At 53.0% G+C, this 12,200-nt stretch overlaps 5 protein-coding genes across 5 annotated transcripts; 4 read left to right on the top strand and 1 right to left on the bottom strand.

Moving 5' to 3' along the window:
* Positions 1–507: 507 nt before the first annotated feature.
* On the top strand, positions 508–1,743 carry BO82DRAFT_357758 (4a-hydroxytetrahydrobiopterin dehydratase). Its single transcript, XM_025636106.1, has 3 exons — positions 508–967; positions 1,163–1,225; positions 1,452–1,743. The coding sequence occupies exons 1-3, from the start codon at positions 560–562 to the stop codon at positions 1,593–1,595; spliced, it is 615 nt and encodes a 204-aa protein (XP_025488192.1). The 5' UTR covers positions 508–559; the 3' UTR covers positions 1,596–1,743.
* A 1,303-nt stretch (positions 1,744–3,046) lies between these two features.
* On the top strand, positions 3,047–5,991 carry BO82DRAFT_357757 (peptidase family M20/M25/M40 protein). Its single transcript, XM_025636105.1, has one exon. The coding sequence runs from the start codon at positions 3,219–3,221 to the stop codon at positions 5,604–5,606; it is 2,388 nt and encodes a 795-aa protein (XP_025488191.1). The 5' UTR covers positions 3,047–3,218; the 3' UTR covers positions 5,607–5,991.
* Positions 5,992–6,356: 365 nt separating this feature from the next.
* BO82DRAFT_292335 (MFS general substrate transporter) lies at positions 6,357–8,005 on the top strand (the record flags this gene model as incomplete). The annotated part of the gene is made up of 3 exons (XM_025631760.1): positions 6,357–6,408; positions 6,479–6,892; positions 6,951–8,005. 3 exons carry the CDS (start codon positions 6,357–6,359, stop codon positions 8,003–8,005), a joined length of 1,521 nt encoding a protein of 506 aa, XP_025488190.1.
* Positions 8,006–8,304: 299 nt separating this feature from the next.
* On the bottom strand, positions 8,305–8,802 carry BO82DRAFT_292298 (uncharacterized protein; the record flags this gene model as incomplete). Its single annotated transcript, XM_025631758.1, has 2 exons — positions 8,305–8,612; positions 8,739–8,802. 2 exons carry the CDS (start codon positions 8,800–8,802, stop codon positions 8,305–8,307), a joined length of 372 nt encoding a protein of 123 aa, XP_025488189.1.
* Positions 8,803–9,711: 909 nt separating this feature from the next.
* BO82DRAFT_377592 (oxidase ustYa family protein) lies at positions 9,712–10,995 on the top strand (the record flags this gene model as incomplete). Its single annotated transcript, XM_025637584.1, has 5 exons — positions 9,712–9,991; positions 10,074–10,292; positions 10,447–10,527; positions 10,586–10,792; positions 10,880–10,995. The coding sequence occupies 5 exons, from the start codon at positions 9,712–9,714 to the stop codon at positions 10,993–10,995; spliced, it is 903 nt and encodes a 300-aa protein (XP_025488188.1).
* Positions 10,996–12,200: the final 1,205 nt, after the last annotated feature.

The raw sequence follows: 12,200 nt of genomic DNA, 5'->3' as shown, positions 1-12,200 counted from the left end.
AGATATTATCTAATTGTTTTATTATCATTCTTCCTTTCTCCAGTGGATGGAGCTGATATGGGTAGTTTGGTAGCTTCGGCAAAGCTCAGCTCGACCATTCTTCTTCACTGTTTGGTTTCTGCTTTCAACCTAGGTTAAGTAACTGTGCTATCACTCTTCAAAATACAATCCCACAAGCTAGTGTCGAAGTTGTCAGCAGCTGTCACAATTGCAGTGAGATATCCTCAATAGGAGGGTTAACTAGCTTCTTGAATCACTGGGTGTCATGACCAGGATCCGACTGTTCGTAATCAGGCTTTGTCCTAGTTATAGTAGGCTTGTCTTCTAGTTGAGACAGGTAAGTAGGATTAGGCTCTGGACCTTTTCATCTCGAGAGGGCTGACTGGCTGACTGGCTGACTGGCTTGCCCCGTCATTCTCTTCAGCGCAGCGGGAGATCGACCCGCCCGCCGCCGGTCACGTGCCTTACCCGGGTGGCCGAAGCTTCTCACCTCCACCCGCCGTAGCAGCGCGCATCCCCGACCGCAATTCTGGTTGACACACTCTCTGGCTCATCCAGCATGGACCACATCATCAGGGCAAGCCCACGGCCTTGCATGTTTCTCTCTCGCCTGCAAAGGAGCCAGTTCGCTCGTCCTTCGACTTTGCGCTTCTACTCTTCTGTTTCTTCCTCCTTTGTATCCCCAGCTCGTTCTTTTCAAACTACACTTCTCACTCGGAACGACCCCACCAGCTGTCCCACCTCGCAAAAGAGCTCAACTTTCTCCCCATCCACTACGACACGCCACTTCTCCTGCAGCATGTCCGCTTCCACTGCCGTTGAACCCCAATTCGCCGAGGGCGTCGACGCGGACGAGCTCCGGCCGCGCCTGACCGCGCTGCTGCAGCCGGAGCAAGGGTGGACGCTGGATACGGAGGGCCAGGGATTGCAGAAGACATACTTCTTCAAGACCTATTTTAAGGCGGTGGTAAGTTTACTTGCTTCGCCCTTTCCGATGCGGTTTGGCTCCTCCTCCTCCCGAATCGCCCTACCTTTCCGTGCTTTGTTTTCCGAGGCAAGGTACTATGCTCGGGAGTGCGGGCAAGAAATGGGCTGGGGAGGTGAGAGTCAGTGTTTGTTGATTGATGGTTTGACTGATTGTTGGTTTCGGGGAAACTTGTAGAGCTTTGTGAATGTGGTTGCTTCGCAAAGTGCCACGATGAAGCATCATCCGACTATGACTGTTGTAAGTTTTCTTCTCTTTTCTTTGTGGTTTGGTTATTCCTCTTTCTTCTTCGGAGCCAGGTTTTTTGATTTTGTGGGGGGTGGATTGGGACATCCAGGATGGAGAAGTAATAGTGCGGGAAAGAATTCGATCTGCCGGATCTGACGAGGAGAAAAGGGGGTGGAGGAGGAACTATGGACACTACATGAGTGAAAGTAAGAGGCTGACTGTGGTTCTGGTTCAATAGCGGATTGGATCGGTGGATATCCACTGGACGACGCACCACCCGCGAGGTCTAACGGGCAAGGATGTGGATATGGCGCAGCATTGTGACGAGGCGGCGGAACTGATGGGGGCGGTGGAGGCCGGGCAGGGAAGGAAGTGCCATTGATGATTGAGCTGCATTGCATTGCATTGATCCGGGGGTGTATTTATGAACTTCGTATTCGTATGAAATCCCGTACATGTGAGCGTATAAAAAGTTCGAACCTGGAGGTGAGATGAAACTGCCAGCCAGCCAGCCAGCACCAGACCTGAAGGGGGTAAAAGTCCAAACTGGAACACAAAAGTCAAATTAAAGAGTCTGGAACCACCAGACAGAAAGGGGCTGACTCAGCGGATTCCTCTTTCCTCGGTTGTAGAGATAAGATGGGCGGAATGTGGGTGGTGGTGGTGGAGGTGGAGGTTGACAGCTTCATTCATCCTCAATTCTCCTGGGATTGGCAATCAGGAAGAGCAGGGGAGAGATGACAAACAGGACAACAGACTTGGAGGCTCTCTACCTAACTATTACACTGTCTCCATCATCTCCCTCCATCTTTTCACCTTCGATTTCTCTAGCTTCAAACGCTCAACTTCTTACACGCGATGGGGTGGGAAGTGGAGCCCTGCAAGGCTGGGTCAATTCAGGGGCAGCAGCAGCCATTGTTGTTGTTGTTGTTGCTGTTGTTTTTTTTTTTTTTTTTTTTTTTTTTGAATGGAATTGAATCTCTGGCTGGCTGTTCGATTCTCCCCCTCGATCCATCTCCTTCTCTTCTTGTCTACTGACCACCCACTCACTCGCATATTATCCTTCCAGAAGGAAATCAAACTCAAATCAGTGACTGTTCAGGGGTTGGGGGACAGGCAGCCCACTGCCTCATCGGCTACCAAACCGTTTCGGATCGCAGTGGGAATCCTTGCCTGCAGCCCGTTTCACGCGGGTTTGCGTCCATCGTTCGTCCGTCCCATCGTTTCTTCTTTAGTTTCATTTTTAGTTTCATTCTCTCTCATCGTTTTCTTTGGAACAAAAGACCTATTTTATTTTTAATACTTTCTGGCCCCTCTCCCTCCCCCTCTCCTCTAAAGTCCTGCCTGCCTCTCTCTGTCGCCAGTTTTCGAGTCATCAACGCTTTCTTCCTCTTTCTCCCACCTCCCTTCCCTTCGTCCAACCTGGCCCTCTCACACTCTCTTGCCTCTTTCTTTCCCCTCTTTTCGCCCTGCTGTCGTTCATTCTGTTTTATCCTTGCTGCTCTCGACTGTCTCCCTCGCCGAACGACCTTCGATTGCGACTCTCTTATAGCTCACGGACGGCAATGGATTTCTCCTGATCTGATCTTCACCCCGGTGATCTGTTGACCCAGTTTCCCACTCCCGACAATCATCCCCTGTTCGTAATACACTCTGGGGTCGTCCTGTATCCACAGTCTGTTATCGCGATCGTTCTCTCTCGTCTCTACCGCTCCGAGCTTTGTCCTGGTGGATGCGACACGGTGCCTCCACAATTTGGCCGGGAATGATCCACGTCTAGTGGTCCGATCATCGCTCTATCCCGCCCGTTGTCTTGCATTGTCTGTCGATGAAGTCATCCAGCCAGTTTGACCACATTCTTTACCTGAATCTCTCGTTTTAATCCTCACATAATCGTCGCACGAATTCCGAATGCTTTTCCGATTGCGATTATACGCCAACTCGTACCAGATCCCCCGACTTCCCACACCGACAGTCCGCGCGATTGTGTGAATCCGCGCAGAGAATGACGCTCGAAATTGATTCCCCGCAACAATCGGTCAACGAGCGCAGAGGCCAGCGTTTGGCACCGCTACAAACCAACTTCAGCCGTCCCACCGCGCGCCCGATACAGGTCACAGCGACTCGACCACAGCGACCCCGACCATCCGACTACCAGACAGATGAGGAAGGAGGAGAGCGAGTCCCTTTACAACCCGCTCCGGTGAAACGCCAGACGTCCAAATCCAGTCTACGCAACATTTTCGGGCGCGACAAATCGGCCCGTAAGCCAGCCACGGAGGTCAAGCTATCTGGTATCGATGAACAGAAACCTGCCACGGAGCAACCGGCCCCCAACTCAGGGGCAGTGCCGTTGTCACCAACTCTGGTCGCGACACCGAGGACCAATGCCTCTGCTACGACACTGCCCACATCTCCCACCACAGTTGCTTCTCAGCGCTCGAGGCTACCTGCGAAATCGCGGGGGAAGCCTGGCGATGACCAACCTCAGGCAGGTGACTTAGGCTGGAAACCACCGCCGCTGTTCCAAGCATACCCGCAGTCGATCAAGCATGATTCGTTGCCGGTTCCTTCTCTCTCGGTGGACACCATTTTGCGCATGCAGGCTACGGCAAAAGCCAAAGGGATCGTCTCCCGTGAAGATGATCCATCAAGCAAGGCATCACAGAACGGAGACGCCGCGGAGGACACAACCACCAAGAAGAAAAAAGAAGAGAAAGAGAGAAAAAGGCACCTGCGCACCCTGTCCGAAACAATCAGCAAGACTGAATGGTCTCAGAAAGTGTACGTGCTCGCTACCGCCGGCTATATCCTACAATATGCGGGCTCCGGCAAGCACGACCGTTTGCCTGAAAAAATGCTTCAGCTGGGACCCAAATCAGTGGCATTTGCCAGTGATGCTATTCCTGGGAAGCACTACGTGCTCCAAGTGACGCAATCATCGGACGAGGAAGGCGTTGAAGGTACCAAGCACCATCGGTTTCGCTTTGGATTCCATCGTTCCCATACTCGACGGATGGAACGCACATTCTTGCTAGTCTTCGATCATCCCGAAGACATGAATACGTGGCTATTGGCAGTGCGAGCTCAAATTGAGGCGCGTGGCGGCAAGAAGTATATCTCCGAAAGAGCGGATGACGGGGAGCCAGGCCACCAGCTTCAGAACAAGCCCAGCATTCGTCAAATGATAACGAAGGATACGAAGCGATATTCCACGTTGATCCCACCTCAGGTGCCTACATCCGGAGAAGAAAGGGATCCAAGCTTTAGTGACCAGTCTCGCCGGAATTCCCATGTCTCGATCAACCGCCGTTCGATAGTGCTACCTCCAGCATCAGAGTCTCGTTCGGGGTCTATCTCCACAACGCATACTGAAGTCACGTCTCCAATTAGCAATTCGGGACGCTTCTACTCCATGACAGCATCGAGTGTTCCGAGCGTGCCTTCGGCTGATAATGTGCCCAGGTCAGGGGATGTGGCTAGCCCAACATCTCCGGGGTCAACCAAGAGACGATCGATGCATGCGTCGCCAACGCAGACCATGCCCACAGCTGCGGAGTTGGCGGCCGAGATTCCTCGCGCTCAGTCGACCCAACCCGACCCAATCTACCGCAGTACCTCTCCGCCTGCCCCGAACTTCAGCGTACCCTCCTTCAGTAAACGGTTCACAGCTCGGTTTGGGCCACTGCAAGTCCCGCAGTTTCCGCAGGCCCCGCCTGCTCTCGACCTTGTTGATGTCGACTCCCCCGCGGATCCTCTGTTAGCTTTCCCATCTCCCCCACATTCTCCAGGCAAGATCATGAACGGACTTGGGCAAGGGGCTGCGATCGAATCGCACCAGGTCGGGCCTGTCCAAGGATTGTCTCCACCCAAACAACTACGAGTATCTAGCTCGCAGGATTCTCTGGTTGATCCCGCACGAAGTGTCGATTCGAAGACCCATCGCCTTTCCCGCTTGTCTCGGAATCCATTATTGAAATCCGCAGCCAACACACTGCGTCCTACAACCGCCGTGGGCGGAAAGCCTCCTCCCGAGCTCCATCTTCTGGTTGAAGAGCAAACAAATGGTCCGGATCAGGCCCGGATGCGGGGATCAGTGGTGTATCCCACCGATCCTAATGCACGCTTACCGCCGGCCGGGATGGGCCGACGCAAGAGCATGCCAGGACTAATCGGGCCACCTGCAGCACCACCCCCTAACTGTCCGCTCCCCAAGATCCCCTCTCCAATTGATCCACCACCCCCTGGCTGGGGTGAACCCGGCATGGACCCTAGGCAAGGCATCGCGCCGCCATTGCATCCAATCCAAGAACAGCGGAAAAGCCTGGCTCCTGGCCAATTTGGTTTGAGTGGCCGTCGCAGCGCATCCCGGCAATCGAGAATCGCTCCGTGACATCGTGTCTTATTACTATCTTGTTGAGAATCCCCAACAACGCTAAAAGCTCACTCGTCGGCCACCGTGTTATTCTTCCCTTCTTTCCCCATGTTTCCACGTCGCCACGGCACGATATATTTTGCACATAAAGACTTTGACAGTCGATGCAGTTGATCCAGCATCATCACATAGCGATCAGCGATTTTTTTTTCTTCTTGTTTGGCTTTTCATTGATACCATTCTGAACCCTGTACTTGCACATGTTGGCTGTCTATGAGGTGAGAGTATGCTAGAATACTTGATCATCGACATATTTGGATTTCGGCTGTTCAAACGGACGATAGAGTCCTCATTTCCTGGGAATATATGTTTATTACTAGATATATTAGATGTTACAATACACATACTATACTACATATTCTGGACAAGGGAATGTTCGTCTCAACAGACAGTGTTGTCGCACAATCGTCCCGCCAGCTGAACCAATTGCCTGAAGGGGAAACTTGGTCCTTCGCCAAGATGCAGGCTGATGGGAAGTGCGTAAAGCAATCCGACGGGAATCCAGGCTGATCCTTGCAACCTCTCTTCAGCCGAACACCTGTTTTCCTTTTTCTACCAGGATTCACCTGGTCATTCTTTTCGAGGCAGTGACCAACAACACGTGACTACTTTCCTGCTACCATACGGTATATCATCCACAATGAACAGCCCTTCCAATTCCGTGGGATCAGGCGTCCACCAAGTCCACCAAGTCCACCACACTGAACAATGGAGTCTCCCAAGCAGAAATACTTCCCCACATGGCAATTGTTCCTTCTGGGTAAGCTTACCCTTCGTCCCTTTCAAATGCGAACTCTTCCCCGCTCATCTTCTCTCCTCATCGATAACAGGGCTATGCCGCATCGCCGAGCCAGTCGCTCTGACCTCCCCCCTCCCGTACGCATATGACCTGATGATCCATCTGCTGCGCAATGGCGACAGCGGCAACGACGACAGCGGCAACGACGACAGCGGCAACAACCCGGCTGCGTTCTACGCCGGGCTCTTTGTGGCTGCTTTCTCCGCGGCGGAGACGCTGACAGGGTTCTGGTGGGGGGCGCTCTCCGACCGGATCGGAAGAAAGCCCGTCCTGTTGCTGGGATGCGCGGGCACGATCTTATCCATGTTTATGCTTGGCTTTGCGACCAGCATCTGGAAGGCCATTTTCGCAAGGGTGCTGGGGGGTGCCTTGAATGGGAATGTCGGGGTGGTTCAGACCATGGTGAGCGAGATGGTGAGCCGGTCGGAGCATGAAGGTGGGCTTGGTTCGATACCTTGGGAGTACTGCGAGGGGTCGACTTCAGTGTTTCCTGGCTGACGCAGACGATGTAGCACGGGCGTATGCTGTCATACCGTTCTTTTTCAGCATCGGATGCACAATCGGCCCGGCCCTCGGGGGGTTATTGGCGCAGCAGCAGCTGAATCTGGGAAAAGGTGGGCGTGAGCACTTTCTCTGCTTGTTGCTGCGTCAGTATCCCTATCTGCTGCCGAACCTTGCGTGTGCGGGTATGGTTCTGTCCACGATGGTGCTGGCTTGGTGCGCTCTAGATGAGACCCATCCGGAGTTGAGATTGAAGCGCACAGATGAACAACAGCAACAGGAACCAGCCCAGTCTGAAAGTTCGCCCCTCCTTCTGCATCACCCGGCCAGTTCGGATTCTGCTTCTGCCCGTGCCCATGCGCCGACTGAGGGAGTTGCTATCCCGGCCTTCTCGCTGTGGCGTCTGAACCGCAACGTCAAGATGCTGATCAGCGCCGTCTGCTTGCTGAGTGCACATACCGTCACCTACATCCAGCTGCTGCCCATCTTCCTCCGGACCCCGCGCGATCCCAGCGTGCCTCGGTACTACATCGGCGGGGTGGGCGGCCTCGACATGAGCCTGTCGACGGTGGGTCTGGTGATGGGCATCAATGGGATCATCAGCCTGGGCATTCAGTTGCTCTTCCCCGTGTGCACGGACTGGTTCGGCCTCGGCCGTACGTTGCTGGTCGTGACCTTCCTCCACCCGGTCGCCTACTTCTGCCTGCCCTATCTCCCGTTCCTGCCGGCGCGCAGGTGGCGGCCGGTCGGGCTGTGGACCTGGCTGGTGGTGCGGAATGTCTTCTCGTCATTCAGCTACCCGGCCCTGTTGATCTTCATCAAGCGGTGGACGCCGGATCCGTTGATCTTGGGAAGGGTGAACGGGCTGGTGACGAGTGCGGGCGCGGCGTGTCGGACCTTCTCCCCCACTGTTGCGGGTCTGTTGCAGAGCATTGGGGAAAACCACCATTTCAGTGCGTCGGCGTGGTGGGGGTCCGGTGTGATTGCTTTGCTTGCGGCGCTGCAGACATGGTACTTGGAGCTGGACGGTGAGCAGGGGGTTCCTGAGGCTTGCTGAGGCTGTTGTTGGTTGGTCGCATCTCCCATTTCTGGCGTACAGTCGAAACTGCCCTAAGTTACTTGTGATCACATCCCCAAAATTTAGTGTACTTTCCACACAGTTCTAGTCCATGTAACTACAGTCTACAGTCTACTGGAGCACAGATACTTCACCAATAACACGAATAACCATTAACGACGCAACAACAAGCTAGATCCCTATCACTATAGCCCTACCACCATAACAGCCGGTCCCACCCCCTCCTGCCTCATGCCTCTGCCCCAATCCCAATCCGGTCTCGAGTCGAGTGCGGTAGCTCAGTAGTTGTACAAGTCGCCATCCAGCTCTGCGTCCGCCCGTTTCTTGTAATTGTAGAGGTCGCCATCCAACTCGGCTCCGTCACGCTTGTAGTTGTAAAGATCCCCGTCTAGCTCAGCATCAGCCCGCTTCTTGTAATTGTACAAGTCGCCATCGAGCTCGGCTCCGTCGCGCTTGTAGTTGTAGAGATCCCCATCCAGCTCAGCGCCATCCCGTTTCTTGTAGTTGTAGAGGTCGCCATCGAGCTCAGCGTTGCCACGCTTATAGTTGTAGAGATCACCATCCAACTCGGCGGGGGATCCCACCTCTACACGCACCAACTTGTCAGCCTTATCTTTCAGTCCATGCTCCACCATTTTCTCAATTCCGGTTTCAATCTTTCCACCAGGAGAAAAGAAACCACCAACAACACCAAAGAAAAATCAGAACATACTAGGCAAAGCCGTCACCATGCCGACGGCCAGGCACAGAGCCAACAGGAATTTGGACGAGTACATCATTTTGGCGGTTTTGGGGTGGTTATTATCGGAGCAAGGAAGAGGAAGATGAGCCTTGTTTTCTGTTGAAGAAGTTGATATCTGATGGAGATGATCGGAGGGGTGAGAATGTGCGGGTGGGAGGTAAGGGTTTTATGTTGCTGGGATGAGAGAGATTACAGCGTCGATATCGATGGGTAGGTGGATATGATGTCGTGATGCCGAGGTATGCGATGCGAGGACAGTGCCACTGGCAGTAGATTGTCCCACGCGCGGTGGGTTTGGAGATGGAGAGAGTCAGGGAGAGTCGTCGCGTTGGGGAAGCGGCCGGCTGGATTGGAATGGGGATGGGGAATTGGGCTGTCGGAATCCGGTTGTCTTGGGATTTTGGGATTTGGGTGGATATGCAATGTCTTCATGATGTTGGGATGTACTTGTTTCGTATGTCGTAGGGTTGGGAGGAGGATTAAGATTGTAGATGATGGATAGAGATTTGTTAGGGCTGGGGGAGGTGGAAGGTGTATCTACCAAGGCACTCCATCGATATGTGACTATCGTGTTGGAAGAAAGTACCGAGTAGGTACTTGCGCACAAGTGTCCAGTCATGGTGACTTTTGCCGACAAGGCGCTCTAGTGTTCCAAAATTGTCCACTCGTCTCTATCGGCCATAATACGAGCAGCGCTGGCCGCCAATAATTCTAACACTAACCAACTACCTCATGTACGATGACTCGGAATAGCAGTCCTAAGGACTGAGATTGAAATCCATTCCAGCCCTAACCAGTCTCCACCACCAATACTGATGCCCAAACCCGTGCAATACTTACGTGTGCTCGTGCACTTGCTGCTCCTCCTGCCTGTGGGATTATACCTTTTGAGATTCGAGTTCGTTTACTACCATCATCTTCTGCCTCCTCCAACCCGAGCAAGATGTATGCAGCTCTCAAGAAAAGTAGCAAGGACGGCACCTCCTCCGATAGCTTGCCTCTCTCAGACTATCACGACGAGCATCTCGGTAAAGACCGACCGCTTCTGAAAGAAGAGGATGCCTGCTACATCAACCGCCCTCCACGGCGACCATCCTCCCTCTTCCAATGGCAGAGCCTCTGCTTCCACTTCCTGCTTGCCTCGCTCTACGGCGCGGCCTTCCTGCTCGCGACGTCCAAGTCAAGGCAGGGGGCGGTGGATAAGCCAGTGCATTTGATTGACTGTACATTCCACGTCCCTCGCCCCCCAGGAAATCAATATATGAAGATCAGGTAGACTAACGACAGACCATATGCCCACTGTAGCCCCCCTCCACGAAGCCATCCAGATGGAACGCAAGACCATCTACGCCTCCATCGCGAGCGAGAACCCGTTCAAGGGCGCCCCCTCAAAGGAACTCGACCACGCGTGGCACCAGCTGTTCATCAACTCCAATATCCGAGTCACCGCCGAGGATCTGGCCCGGATCAACCGGACTTCGGTGCCGATTAATGATGAGAAGGGTGGGTTTTATGCTATTCCGGGTAGGTGGTCAGCAATCTCATCTTCTTTTTTTTTGCTATAGGAGTATGTACGGTATGTGGCTTGAAGGCTGACGGGGTAGTAGATGTGTATCATCAGCTTCACTGCCTGGTAAGAACCCCCCGCGTGGCCGGGTGGTAAGACTGGAGCTGAAAGCCAGTTTGCAGAAATTCTTGCGGCAGGTCGTCTATCAGAATTACTACCATATCGGGAAACCGACGACTCCGGTTCATATCGGTATGGCCTGTCCCCGATATAATGCAAGCGTAGGTTCTAATCTCGGAGAATGGAATAGAACACTGCGTCGACAACCTCCGCCAGAACATCATGTGCAAAGCCGACGTCGCCCTGCTCACCTTCACCTGGGATCCGGCCGACCGCGCCCCGAAACCCAACTTTGTGGTCGAGCACGAGTGCGCGAACTGGGAGAAGGTGGACAGCTGGGCCAAGGAGCATGCGTTTGATATCTTTGATGAGACGACGCTGGTGCATCCGACTTTGGGTGAGTCTTGCTTCCATCTTTAGGGGGGGGGTGCTAAGGAGGGATTTGATGGGGGTTTTGAAGGGTGAGTTGATTTTAAGTGATTAGGTCCGTCGTTTCCGGAGAAGGAGTATAAAGCTACTGGGAAAATTCCGGGGCATCCGGATTTTCATCCGAATGAGTACCATGGGGGTCAGATGCATCATCATCATGATGGTGCTTGAGGAAGGGTGGGGTGGTTGAGAGGAGGTGGACTGGCTGGTTTGTCAGTATTTTGAGCTTTATGGTGAAATACTCGCTTGGTGAGCAGGACATAGGGATTGTAGAGGGTGCTGTTTTATCAATGAACAAGGTAGTGAATTATATTCTTCCAGGATCAAAAGGTTGACCAAAGGAAGCCAAGTCAAAGGGTGAAGGGATGCAGGACTCTGAACATTCACTTCTGCCTTACGTCTTCAAAGCCCTAAATCCAGGCTGATTCACACTGAGTAGCTCTAAATCCTTACCACCTATTGCGGACTGGTGAATCAGAATCTCTGTTTTCCTGGCTAACAATGAGCCATAATTGAATACAACGGATTAAGTTAATGGAATCCTCAATAGAGCGGTCCTTGACTGACGAGGTGCTTAAATACCTCCTCCTTTCCCTTCTTCCTTCCTCTCCCTCTTCCTTCCTCTTCCACCTCCACACTTCTCGACTCCCACCTTTCATCTTCATCCTCCATCCTCTATCCTCCTTCTTCAGCTTCATCTTCTTACACCTTCCACCTTCATCCCTCCACCTTCAACTCACCATCTTAATCACCATCTTTCATCTCCATGTCTATCACCCAATCCAACACCCATCTCCATCCCCATAGCCCACCCCTTCTACTCCGCCACCCTACCACATGCCTGTCTCTATAGTGCTCTCTTGTTCATCATGATCTGCATCCAAGGAACCAAGCATCAATCAGCTCCTTGCTTATCATGCTAGGATACCATTCCTCCTACAGTTTTTCCTCCTTACTCATGTCGACAATATATACAATGTTACTCTGCAACCTATCCTCGTGCCTACACATCACTGGTCCCTCATCTCCTGTCCCCCACCATGTTTTCTGCTGCCGACTGCCTGTTTATAGGAGTAGTGGACCTCGAAGTTGTTGTTAAAGAGATCCTCTCAGCTACGGGACCCGACCTAAGACGGCTCAGTTTCTTCTCTCTTCTTCTTCACCATAACGGAGGACCTGGTCGACTCGTGTGGGATTAAAGCAGTTACCAGCGTCTGCAAACTCTCCATGTACTGCTCTCGTGCATACGCCCGGTTCATCCCGTCTATCACCTTCATGATGCCTACCCACATGACAAATGGCCAATGCAGGGCACCTTGCCCAGGTGGGAATCCAGACGCCTGGGACACCTTGTACGAATAACCAATCACACTCCT

This window comes from Aspergillus uvarum (genome assembly GCF_003184745.1).
Source record: "Aspergillus uvarum CBS 121591 unplaced genomic scaffold BO82scaffold_61, whole genome shotgun sequence".
Taxonomy (NCBI): Eukaryota; Fungi; Ascomycota; class Eurotiomycetes; order Eurotiales; family Aspergillaceae; genus Aspergillus; species Aspergillus uvarum.
The sequence above is the reverse complement of the archived record's forward strand: the minus strand, read 5'-3'. Positions and strand labels throughout refer to the sequence as shown.